The 13,318-nt window shown below is 37.5% G+C and overlaps 1 protein-coding gene across 3 annotated transcripts in view; it reads right to left on the bottom strand.

Moving 5' to 3' along the window:
• Positions 1 to 12,619, bottom strand: part of GFM2 (GTP dependent ribosome recycling factor mitochondrial 2) — a 45,484-nt gene extending 32,865 nt beyond the window's left edge. The window contains exons 1-5 of one of the 3 annotated variants that reach the window (XM_055253904.1): positions 12,502 to 12,619; positions 10,869 to 10,955; positions 8,122 to 8,206; positions 6,276 to 6,333; positions 5,754 to 5,851 (exon numbers count right to left, since the gene is read on the bottom strand). In XM_055253904.1, coding sequence (XP_055109879.1) covers positions 5,754 to 5,851; positions 6,276 to 6,333; positions 8,122 to 8,206; positions 10,869 to 10,955; positions 12,502 to 12,573 — 400 coding nt within the window. In that variant the 5' untranslated portion in view covers positions 12,574 to 12,619. The other 2 variants (XM_055253908.2, XM_055253909.2) reach the window with 2 other exon arrangements.
• Positions 12,620 to 13,318: the final 699 nt, after the last annotated feature.

The raw sequence follows: 13,318 nt of genomic DNA, 5'->3' as shown, positions 1-13,318 counted from the left end.
TGTCTATAATCCCAGCTACTCAAGAGGCTGAGGTGGGAGAATCGCTTGAACCCAGGAGGCAGAGGTTGAAGTGAGCCGAGATTGTACCACTGCACTTTAGCCTGGGTGACAGAGCAAGACTCGGTCTCAAAAAGAGAAGAAACAACTTCAGAGTTCAAAGACAAGGCTTTTGAATTAACCCAACCTGACAAACACAAAGAAAAAAGAATCTTAAAAAAATGAACAAAGCCTCTAAGAAGTTTGGGATTATGTGAAATGAGCAAACCTAAGAATAACTGGTATTCCCAGGAAAGAAAAGAAATCTAAAAGTCTGGAAAATGTATTTGAGGAAATAATCAAGGAAAACTTCCCTGGCCTTGCTAGAGATCTAGACATCCAAATACCAGAAGCTCAAAGAACACCTGGGAAATTCATCACAAAAAGATCATCGTTTAGGCACAAAGTCATCAGGTTATCTAAAGTCAAGACAGGAAACAATTTTAAGAGCTGTGGGGAAAAACATCAGGTAACCTATAAACGAAAACCTATCAGATTAACAGCAGACTTCTTAGCAGAAACTCTACCAGCTAGTAGGAATTGGGGTCCTACTTTAGCCTCCTTAAACAAAACAATTATCAACCAAGAATTTTGTATCCAGAGAAACTAAGCTTCATAAATGAAGGAAAGACATAGTCTTTTTCAGACAATCAAATGCTGAGAGAATTCACCACCAGCAAGCCAGCACTACAAGAACTACTAAAAGCAACTCTAAATCCTGAAACAAATCCTCGAAATACACCAAAATAGAACTTCCTTAAAGCATAAATCTCACAGGACCTATAAAACACAAATACAAAAAAAAAAAACAAAAAAAAAACACAAGGTATTCAGGCAACAAATAGTGACAATAGTACCTCACATGTCAATACTAACATTGAATGTAAATAACTTAAATGTTCCACTTAAAAGATAAAGAATGGTAGAATGGATAAGAGTTCAGCAAGTATCTGCTGTCTTCAAGAGACTCACCTAACACATAAAGACTCACATAAATTTAAGGTAAAGGGGGAAAAAAGATATTCCATGCTGATGGACACCAAAAGTGAGCAGCAATAACTGTTCTTATATCAGACAAAACAATCTTTAAAGAAGCAGCAGTTAAAAAAGACAAAGAGGGATATTATACAATGATAAAAAGACTAGTCCAACAGGAAAATTTTGCAATCCTAAATATATATGCACATAACACTGCAGCTCCCAAATTTATAAAATAATTACTACTAGACCTAAGAAATGAGATAGACAGCAACACAGTAATAGTGGGGGACTTTAATACTCAACTGACAGCACTAGACAGGTCATCAAGACAAAAGGTCAACAAAGAAACAATGGACTGGCAGGCACAGTGGCTCATGCATGTCATCCCAGCACTTTGGGAGGCTGAGGCAGGCGGATTACCTGAGGTCAGGAGTTCAAGACCAGCCTGGCCAACATAGTGAAACCCTGTCTCTACTAAAAAATACAAAAATTAGCCAGGCATAATGGCGGGCACCTATAATCCCAGCTACTTGGGAGGCTGAGGTAGGGGAATCGCTTGAACCCGGGAGGTGGAGGTTGCAATGAGCCAAGATTGCACCATTTCACTCCAGGCTGGATGACACAGCCAGACTCCATCTCAAAAAAGAGACAATGGACTTAAACTATATCCTAGAACAAAAAGTATATCCTAGAACAAAAAAAACTATATCCTAGAACAAAACCTGTATCCTAGAACAAAAAAAAATATTTACAGAACATTCTTCCCAAAAACTGAAGAATATATATTCTATTCATCAGCATGTAGAACATTCTCCAAGATAGACCACATGACAGTCTACAAAACAAGTCTCAATAAAGTTAAGAAAATCAAAATTATATCAAGTACTCTCTCAGATCATAGTGGAATAAAACTGGAAATCAACTCCAAAAGGAACCCTCAAAACCATGCAAATACATGGAAATTAAATAACCTGCTCCTGAATGATCATGGGGTCAACAACGAAATCAAGATGGAAATTGAAAAAGTGAAACGAAAAGCTGGTTCTCTGAAAAGATAAATAAAATTGATAGACCATTAGTAAGATTAACCAAGAACAGAAAATATCCAAATAAGCTCAATTAGAAATAAAACAGGAGATACTATAACTGATACCACAGAAATACAAAAGATCATTCAAAGCTACTATGAACACCTTTACGTGCATAAACTAGAAAACCTAGAGGAGATGGATAAATTCCTGGAAATATACAATCCTCCTAGATTAAACCAGGAAGAAATAGAAACTGAACAGACCAATAACAAACAGTGAGACGGAAATGGTAATCAACAAGTTGCCAACAAAAAAGTCTAGGACCAGATGGATTCGCAGCTGAATTCTAGCAGACATTCAAAGAATTGGCACCAATTCTATTGATGCTATTCCACAGATAGAGGGAATCCTCCCTAAATCATTCTATGAAGCCAGTATCACCGTAATACCAAAAGCAGGAAAAGACACAACAAAAAAGGAAAACTACAGACCAATATCCCTGATGAACACAGAAGCAAAAATCCTCAACAAAATACTAGCTAACTGAATCCAACAGCATACCAAAAAGATAATCCACCATGATCAAGTAGGTTTCATACCAGGAATGCAGGGATAGTTTAACATCTGCAAGTCAATAAATGTGATATATCACATAAACAGAATTAAAAACAAAAATCACATGATCATCTCAATAGACTCAGAAAAAGCATTTGACAAAATCCAGCATCCCTCTATGATTAAAACCCTCCACAAAATTGGCATAGAAGGGACATACCTTAAAGTAATGAAGGCTATCTATGACAAACCCACAGCCAACATTATACATATGTGTATATACATACACACATACATACACACATTTTCTTTGAAAATGCATATCAAAAGCACAATGCAATACCACCTTACTCCTGCAAGAATGGCTACAATAAAAAAATAACAGATGTTGGAGTGGATGTGGAGTGGACATATACACCACATTTTCTTTATCCACTCATTGATTGGCATTTGGGCCAGTTCCATATTTTTGTGAATTGTGATGCTATAAACATGAGTGGTCAAGTATCTTTCTCATATAATTACTTCTTTTCCTCTGGGTAGGTACCAAATAGTGGGATTGCTGGATCAAATGGTAGTTCTACTTTTAGTTTTTAAAGGAATCTCCAAACTGTTTTGCACAGTGGTTGTACTAGCTTACATTCCCACTAACAGTGTAAAGTGTATGTATATATACATATACACACACATATACACACCATGGAATACTACTCAGTCATAAAAAAGAATGAAATAATGGCATTCGCAGCAACCTGGATGGAACTGGAGACCACTATTCTTGGATGGAATTGGAGGCCAGGACTCTAAGTGTAGTAACTCAGAAATGGAAAACCGACATCATTTGTTGTCCCCCATAAGTGGGATCTAAGCTATGAGGATGCAAAGGCATTAGAATGATACAATGAACTTTGGGGACTCAGGGGAAAGAGTGGGAGGGGAGTGAGGGATAAAAGACTACACACTGGGTACAGTGTACACTACTTGGGTAATGGGTGCACCAAAATCTCAGAAACCACCATTAAAGAACTTATGTAACCAACCACCTGTTCTCCAAAAGCCTATTGAAATAAAAAATAAAATAAAGTAAGCCTTAGGGGAGAAAATTGTTAACCTAGTTGCTTTTTAGAATATAAAGTCTAAGATTATCTTTAATTATAAATATAATAAACCAGTTATGATAAAGACATAAAATTAAGGGCAATCACAGAGAAAATGTGTGTGTATATAAAAGAGAGAGAGCACATTCTATGTGGGTTCTATTTTTATATATTCAGTTTCTTGGCATCATAAGATCGTGTACATGTCTAGTTTACCTTACTATGAGAGCAAGGTCTTGATATTCTCCTTTTTAACTGTAAATAAGTTATTGCCATGACTTTTGTAAGTGATTTTTCAGCTTAGTGACTATAATTACTGTAAAGCTTGATTTCCTTCTTGTTATAATAAACTGCATCAGTTTGAAATAAGTAAGTAAGTAACACAAGGAATATTATTCAGCCTTATAAAAGGAATCTTCACTTGAGCCCAGTTTGAGACCAGCCTGAGCAACATACTGAGGCCGTCTCTACCAAAAATACAAAAGTTAGCCAAGTGTGGTGGCAGGTGCCTGTAGTCCCAGCTACTCAGGAGGCTGAGGCAGGAGGATCTCTTGTGCCCAAGAGTTCAAGGCTGCAGTGAGCTGTGACTGGGCCACTGCACTCCAGCCTGGGCAACAGAGCAAGATCCTGTGTCTCTAAAGAAAAAAAAAAATTAAAAATTAAAAAGTAATCTTGACACGTGCTACAACATGGATGAACCTTGAGGACATTGTGCTATGTGAAATAAACCAGTCATAGAAAGACAAATACTTACGATTCCATTTATATGAGGTACCTATAGTAGTCAAAGTCATGAAGAAAAAGTAGAAGGGTGGTTGCAAGGGACTGGGGAGAGGGGAAAATGGGAGTTGTTTAATGGGTATGGAATTTCAATTTTGTAAGATGAAAACATTCTGAAGATTGGTTGTACAATAATGTGAATATACTTAACACTACTGAAATAGTTAACACTTAGAAATAGTTAAGATGGTAAATTTCATGTTTTTTTTTTTTTTAACTACAATTTAAAAGACAAAAGATAACTTGGTTAAGGATTAACAAAATCCTCTCCTCTTTGACGTGAGAATTTAATTTCTGGTTACTTTTTTTGGTTCTTTTCTTCTAGAAACCAGATAACAGAGGTATGTCAACTACGTTCCTAGGCAATATAACTTATGGAAAAAATAACTTCTGATTGGTAAACTAAATCTGAATTGTGAAGAACTATAAATGAATTATATATATAAGTACCTTATGGAGATACCAAACTCTGGGCTTCCCTGGGTATGGCATGTAACTTAGGTGACACCTGGAAGCTATGCCTATGAAGTTATAACAAGAGATATTCATTCCAGGCCGGGCGCGGTGGCTCACGCTTGTAATCCCAGCACTTTGGGAGGCCGAGGCGGGCGGATCACGAGGTCAGGAGATCGAGACCACGGTGAAACCCCGTCTCTACTAAAAATACAAAAAATTAGCCGGGCGCGGTGGCGGGCGCCTGTAGTCCCAGCTACTCGGAGAGGCTGAGGCAGGAGAATGGCATGAACCCGGGAGGCGGAGCTTGCAGTGAGCCGAGATTGTGCCACTGCACTCCAGCCTGGGCGACAGAGCAAGACTCCGTCTCAAAAAAAAAAAAAGAGAGATATTCATTCCTATGGGGCATGAATCTTCTAAGCTAGGGTGGCTCCTGTGAATCTTGTCACCTTGCATCTAATCTATTACTCTGGGGCAGCCAAAGAAGATAGCTCCCACATAGCTATGGGGACTGCTATAAGGACTCTTCTAGAAAGAAACACCTAATGCTGGTCTGTTGGTAAGCTATGGTTCCTGTCCTGTAGCATTCTGAGTAGACGAGTGTCCAGTGGGGCCTATGATAGTCTTATAAGTCTGAATATTTACTTGAATCTAAGAAGACCCTTTGGTGGGTATTGTGACTACCTTATCTTTAAGTTGTGGTCTAAACATCGGTAGCTCTATGCCATATTCAAGGTGTGTAGACTGACTTGTTAACCAAAATATTTTCCAGTGATGCTTTTGCTAATGGGGGGTGGGAAGAGGAGGAATCCACTCTAACCTCCCAGTGATCTTGTATATCCAGAATAGTACAATATTCTTTCTGTGGTGGTAGTTTTGCCTGCATCAATATGAGCCATAATTCCAATATTACGGATTCTGTTTAAAAGGAAAAAATAAGGTAAACTTTACTAAAATTGTAAAACCAAAGTATATATTCTATCCATATTTCAAAGCTGGTATTTCTATAATTTATAAAACTGTGTAAAAACTAGAAAAATGGAAAACATTTAGAGTATATCCACATTACTCTGATAAGATAGCTAAGTAACAAAAGGGCTAACTACAATCTACAATTTTGAGACTATCTTATATTCATTCTATGAAAAGTGTGCTGTTGTTACATTAAAAATTTTTACCATTAAATTGAGAAAAAATAGCTAAGATACATTATCAACATCTATTTAAAATTGGCTAGGGCAGAAAGTCATAGAAATTACAGCACTCACTCTTGTCCATCAGAGAAAACCTGTAAATTTTTGTGACAGTCTATGGAAAAGCATGATGTAATGATAGTACTTACTTAGCTATGGGAGGATTGATGATGGAATGAAGGGATTTGATATCATTTCCTATTAAGCCTAATGAAAAGAAAGTTAAAATTGAACTGTTATATTTATGAAATTTTCCTTTAATTCATAAATAAAAGACTTTAAAATAACTTTAAGCAAATACTGTAATTCCAAATAAAGTAAAATTCAAGCTAAATAAATCTAAAATAATCTAAAATTTATTTCCTTGCAATGTATAAGGAAAGTTATGGATGACAATAGAACAAGGTAAAAGTTTTAAACATCAAGTTCTAGATCATATCCTCAGAAAAATACAGATTCACCCCAATCTCTGCCACCTACTTCACTTCCATTTACAAAATTGTAGAATTAGGCCGGGTGCGGTGGCTCACGTCTGTAATCCCAACACTTTGGGAGGCCGAGGCGGGGAGATCACGAGGTCAGGAGATCAAAACCATCCTGGCTAACACGGTGAAACCCCATCTCTACTAAAAATACAAAAAAATTAGCCGGGCGAGGTGGCGGGCGCCTGTAGTCCCAGCTACTCAGGAGGCTGAGGCAGGAGAATGGTGTGAACCTGGGAGGCGGAGCTTGCAGTGAGCCGAGATCGCACCACTGCACTCCAGCCTGGGCGACAGAGCAAGACTCCGTCTCCAAAAAAAAAAAAAAATTGTAGAATTAGAATAAATGGTCATAATAATCTTAAGGCAATGATCCTGAATCAAAGAAAAATTTTTAAATGCACAGTCCTATAAACCTGCCTTTTCCAGGGTTTGAAGAGCTTAGAGTGATCCTCATGTCAGTTGATAATGAATTATTATACAATTTGGAACTTGCCTTCCTCAGCAATCCCAGGACACAATACCTTTAAAGACAGCCTGGGAGGTTTCACTGAATAGAAGCTATAACAATTTAATACTTCTGAAAGGCCAAGCAGTATTTCTTAAATAAAAAAGTCCATATGGCTTACTCTCTGCTTAATATATAGTTTACTAATATTAAGAAGTAATTCTAAAGAAACAAGGCAGTTACATTTGTAAATTTAATTAAAACCTTCCTGTTATTTAAACCATTTCTCCCATGTTTCTATAATACAAAAAGGAGAATTTTATATTATTTTTGAAACTTCATGGTGGTTTGAAGATCAAAAGATAATCTATACTACTACAGTTAGCAAAATACATTAGCAAAATACATTAGCAAAATACAGAGACCTAGATACACATCAATAACGTAGCCCATTAATCTGCCCTTGTAAGTCAACAGCCAATCAGTATTTTTATTCTATTATTCTCACATGACAAAGACAGTAACGAGAACAGCAACAGAATTAAACTCGTTTCATAGAGTCTACCATATACTTGCTTGTTTCAAACACAGAAAGGACATTCAAAAGTAAGTCAACTCCTCCACCTTCCAGCTTCTGATGCCATGTATCTAACCTAAACAATCTCAAATACTTAACCAAATTACTTATAACAATCCTCAAAATAAATTATTCTAGTAAATCTCTCTTGACAGAAAACACTTGCATAAAAAGCAGAAATAAATAGAAAAAAAATTCACATGGACACTCTACAATTACACTCACATGTTAAACTTCCAAACTAGCTACTAAAGCCACCAACCTTTCCTTTGCTCAGTTCATCAGCATGTTCCTCAGATGAGGAGCACAACTCTACTAGTATTTCCTTCTGGCACCTATCTGAACACTCCTGCCCCTAATAATCTCTAGGAAATAGCCAAGAAGTAAAAAATGGTTACAGAGCCCTAATAAGGGAGATTCTTGCAAGCAAGAGAGAGAAAAGAGATAAAGCAAACAGCTTAGATAAAATTAGAAGACTCTAACATTTGTACCTGGTAGAGAACTGCAATTTCTTCCAAGCAGCACATGTGGCTTTAATCTTTTTAAACTTGCTCTTATTTTATAGCAGCATATATTCTAGTAAACAGAAAAAGAAACTTGACAGTAATTTTATTTTAGCATCACTTATTACAGTTTTAATATTGTAATTATGCTTTGTCAGAAGATAAAATATTTTTTATAGCTTTAAAGTAGTCCTAATTTATTAACTCCAATTATTTTAAAAAGTGACAATCCAAATATATCCTAGGGGAAAGAATAAGGATAAAATTAATACTGATTTGCTATTTTGAGCTGACCTTAAAACAATGGTTTTCTTCAACCTGCAGTATTAGCATGGGCTGAAAGCTTGTTTGAAACACATGCTTAGGCTCCACTCCAGACAAGAGAATCAGAAACTCTTGGGGATGGAGCCAAACAATCTGTTTAAACTAGCTCTCCAGGTGATTCTGATAGCTATAGTTTGAGAACCACAACCGTAAAGTCAGAAGCTGAGAGAGTCAGAAAGGTTAAATAAGGTATCTCTCCCAGGATACACCTTGGTTTTCCTCTACATCTGCTGAAAGGTCTGTAGGGGGCAATGAACTCTAAAACCATTAGTTGTTTTCAGGATTTATTACAGTTACACATTCGAATCATCTGGAAAGCTTCTTGAAGACACGGGGATGGGGAGAGAAATCGAGAACTGGAGGAACTGGGCAGTAGCATTTAAAAAAAATTCCCAGGGTGTCTCCAATGTAGCATTCAACTAAGAATCACTGAGTTAGAGCAGGTCTGCTTAAGGCCAAGCCTACCTCCTCTACCTTAGCTGCTTACCTAACCTTCTCGTGTTCTCATGTAAAGGCTGAATATTCTCCACCTCAGTTTATGCCCAGACCACTAGATACATATTTAATAGCTGCCAATATAGTTGGAGTTGTTAGTGTATGTAATGATTTAGGGCCACCACAATCTGCTTTTTGTTTCATGAACTGCATTATCTGTGCGATCTATATTATTTCTACATTAGTTACCAAGTTTCTGGCAATAATATGCTATCCTCAGAAAATAATTCCACTGTATAATGACTAGGATAAGACCCAGTGTCTATCACAGCATGCATAGTCTGAAAGTGTCAGCAATAAAAGCACTGAAGAAAAACTGGGTAACTCCTTGGGCCACTTAATGAGATCACAAATGGAATACAGAAATATATCTTCTTCAAAATGCTGCTCAGGTGATTTTTAAAGTAGCAAAAAAAAAAAAAAATTGTAGATGAATGGTTAACGCTTCTTAGGAAAAAAAAAAAAAAATTGTAGACGAATGGTAAGGCTTCTTAAGGGTTACAGCTTCTCCCATACAGCAGTCATACCCTATCCACAGGGGTTATATTCCAAGACCCCCAGGGGATGCCTGAAACCTCAGTACTGAACCTAATTACTGTCAATCAGAACATGTTTCTGTTCATGTCTTCTGCCCACAAATTGAATACCTTTTCCATCTTAACTAAGCTCTTATCATGTTATGTGATCATAATTTTTGCAGTTTGAAGTGCAATAGTAAAACTAGCAAAAACGTCTTTTTCTTTCTTCACAATTTCACGGATAGAAGATTCATTCCTACCATAGACGTTAGCAACCTCAGCATATGATTTTTTTCCTTATTAAGCCAAGAATTCTCACCTTTTCACTTAAAAGGAGCGCTTTATGGCTTCTCTTTGGCATATCCAAATTGCCAGCATCATTACTCTTGTGCTCTGGGACCATGATTAAGTAAAATAAAGGTTACTTGAACACAAGCACTGCAATATCACAACAGTGAATCTGATAACCCAGACGGCTACTGACTCACGGGTGGGGAGTGCATACAGTGTGGATTTGCTGGGCAAAGGGATGACTCACCTCCCAGGTGGGATTAAGTGGGATGGCATGAGATTTCATCACAGTACTCAGAATGGCACACAATTTAAAACTTATGAATTATTTCTGGAATTTTCCATTTAATTTTCAGACCACAGTTGACTCTGAGCAACTGAAACAGCTAACAGCAAAACCATGCATAAGGGGAAACTATTGTACTCCCTGTTAAGTCACTGAAGATAAAAAGAAACAACCCAAACAAGCTTTAAAGTAATCTCTCACTTAGCTATAGATAAAAAGGGTATTATTATGTTTGAGGTTTAATATCTTTAAGTATACTGAAGACGTGATAGTTTAGAAAATAATTTATAGTGTTTCGAAGAGGATTCAGGAGTCAGACCAGAGCTAAAGACTAAAACAATGCTCCTGAGACAAATATCAGACTGCCGAAGAAGTTGGCTTCCAACAGCTCTGCAGAAGACAGCCAAAAGTAGTTTTATCAGCCATTGTACAATTTTGTACTTTGATATTAAGAGAAACTTTATTTCATAAGAGTCTCAATCCGTGACAAAGCACATTATTTGTTAGTAGTTTAAAGATGTGCATTAAGTGATGACATTCTTAGATATAAAACCCTACCCCTCCTTCAAAAACAATTGGCATTTTAGTACTCCATGAGACCAGTATTTAGCTACAGCTGTTCTTTTACTTTTAAATTAAGGTAATTTCCTCTTATATTTCTTAATAAATTAAGGTAATTACTTTCAAATTAGTTTGGCTTGAAGATTTCCAAAGGTTATGACTCAACTAAGTTTGGAATCAACAGCTGATGAGATATACTGGGCATTTTAGGCAGTCAAGTAGCTGACGTTGTTAAAGGACATTTTATAAGAAATGCTTACATTAATATACACACTGGGTATTGTCTGATGACTCATTGCAAATATCCTCAAGTTGGTCAACATCTTGAGCCTCCAAACCGTTATTGTCTGAAAAAATAAATACACAAAATTATAAAACTAAATTTATGTATTACATGTCAGCAAGGCATATGTAAGTTAGATACATGTAATATGTATTGTAAAATGTATTACTTTTAAAAAGTCGGAACAATATTTTTAGCTGCCAAAAATTCAATGCATCATTCAGAAAATGAAAATTCTTTTTTTTTTTTGAGACGGAGCCTCGCTCTGTCACCCAGGCTGGAGTGCAGTGGCGCGATCTCGGCTCACTGCAAGCTCCGCCTCCTGGATTCTCGCCATTCTCCTGCCTCAGCCTCTCCGAGTAGCTGGGACTACAGGCGCCCGCCACCACGCCCGGCTAATTTTTTTTATATTTTTAGTAGAGACGGGGTTTCACCGTGGTCTCGATCTCCTGACCTCGTGATCCGCCCGCCTCGACCTCCCAAAGTGCTGGGATTACAAGCGTGAGCCACCGCGCCTGGCCAGAAAATGAAAATTCTGATTAAATATGAGAAATATGGTTCTTAGGCTTAAAATGTCCCTTATTTGTCAATGTAATGTTTATAGAAAGATATGGCGATACAGTAGAAATCAACTTATTGAAATTACAAAACACTGTATCAACCAAAATGCATTGTTATGTAAATGTATAGAATTAAGCATAAAAAGCTAAACATCCACATATTAACTTGGTAATTTCTAATTGGCAATAAAATTTATTGGTTCATTTGTATACTCTGATTTTCCTACCATACCATGTAAAAACTAAATCATGTAAAAAATATATAAAAGCAAGTCCTCTTCCTCTCTGCTTATAGAAACTATGCATCTTTAGTTTAAAAACATTTGCTAAATATTCACTATGTTTCAAGTACAATATCAAAGTTATTAGAAATATAAGGACGCAGCTGAGACAGGATGCTGGGGAGACAAACAGACCATGTTAAACCAAGCTTATCCAACCCATGGCCTGCAGGCCACATGCGGCCCACGATAGCTTTATATGCAGCCCAATACAAATTCGTAAACTTTCTTAAAATATTACGAGTTTTTTTATTTTTAGCTCATCAGCTATTGTTAGTTATCATTAGTGTATTTTATGTGTGGCCCAAGACAATTCTTCCAGTGTGGCCCAGGGAAGCCAAAAGATTAGACACCCCTGTGTTAAACCATTGTGATCCATGTTATTAAGATATGTGAAACCTCATTACTACTTCTAAGTCTGTTCTTTTCTGGATCTTTGCTAAGAAACATTCACTACAATTATTTAGAAAGTCATCTAATACTTACATTTGATTTCCTAAATATATTTGAATCTGTTCCCTTTTTTTTTTTTTTTGAGACAGGGTCTTGCCCTGTCACCAAGGCTGGAGTGCAGTGGCTTGATCTCAGCTCCCTGCAACCTCTGCCTCCTGGGTTCAAGCGATACTTCTGCCTCAGCCTCCCGAGTAGCTGGAACTACAGGCACATTGTGCCAGCACGCCTGGCTAATTTTTGTATTTTTAGTAGAGACGGGGTTTGGCCATGTTGGCCAGACTGGTCGTGAACTCCTGACCTCAAGTGATCTGCCCACCTCGGCCTCCCAAAGTGCTGGGATTACAGGCATGAGCCACCATGCCCGGCCTTGAATCCATTCCCTCTTCATTGGTAATGCCAACGTTCAGGGCCTCATAGTCTCTCCACAGTTATGACTGTAATAGACATTTAATAGACATTTTCCTCTTCTTACTTTAACTCAGTGGTTGTCAATAAAAAGATAATTTGCACAACCCAGCCCTCCCCTGCCCAAGCCTATTCGTTCCCATTTATTCAACAAGAATTTACTGTGTCTGCCTACCCATTACTTTCTAGATATCGGCGTTAATGCAGTGAACAAGACAACAATCTCTGCCCTCATACTGCCTCTACCCTAGTCAGGGGATAGAGACAACAAACAAAAGTAACGAATACAATACATAGTCTCTCCTATGATGATAAGGTGCTATAGAGAAGAATTAAGCAGGAAAGAGGAATTGGGACAGTTAGAACTGTAAGTAAAGAGATCAAGAAAGGCCTCATTCAAACAGTGACATTTAAGCAAAGACCTGAAGTAGATGAGGAAATTCGGGGGCTTGGGGGTCGGCGGGGAGGGGTGCAGTACAGGCAAAGAGATTATGTAACGTACTGTACCTAAAATATACAAATGCTAGTACTATTTCTGGTTTTAAAGAGAATGATGAGATCACCTTAGAAAATGGAGCCTTAAAAAACTGCTTCAAAGGCCGGGCTAGGTGGCTCACGCCTGTAATTCCAGCACTTTGGGAGGCCGAGGCAGGTGGATCACCTGAAGTCAGGAGTTCGAAACCGGCCCGACCAACATGGTGAAACCCCGTCTCTACTAAAAATACAAA

The sequence above is a fragment of the Symphalangus syndactylus genome, chromosome 18 (assembly GCF_028878055.3).
Source record: "Symphalangus syndactylus isolate Jambi chromosome 18, NHGRI_mSymSyn1-v2.1_pri, whole genome shotgun sequence".
Lineage (NCBI taxonomy): Eukaryota > Metazoa > Chordata > Mammalia > Primates > Hylobatidae > Symphalangus > Symphalangus syndactylus.
The sequence above is the reverse complement of the archived record's forward strand: the minus strand, read 5'-3'. Positions and strand labels throughout refer to the sequence as shown.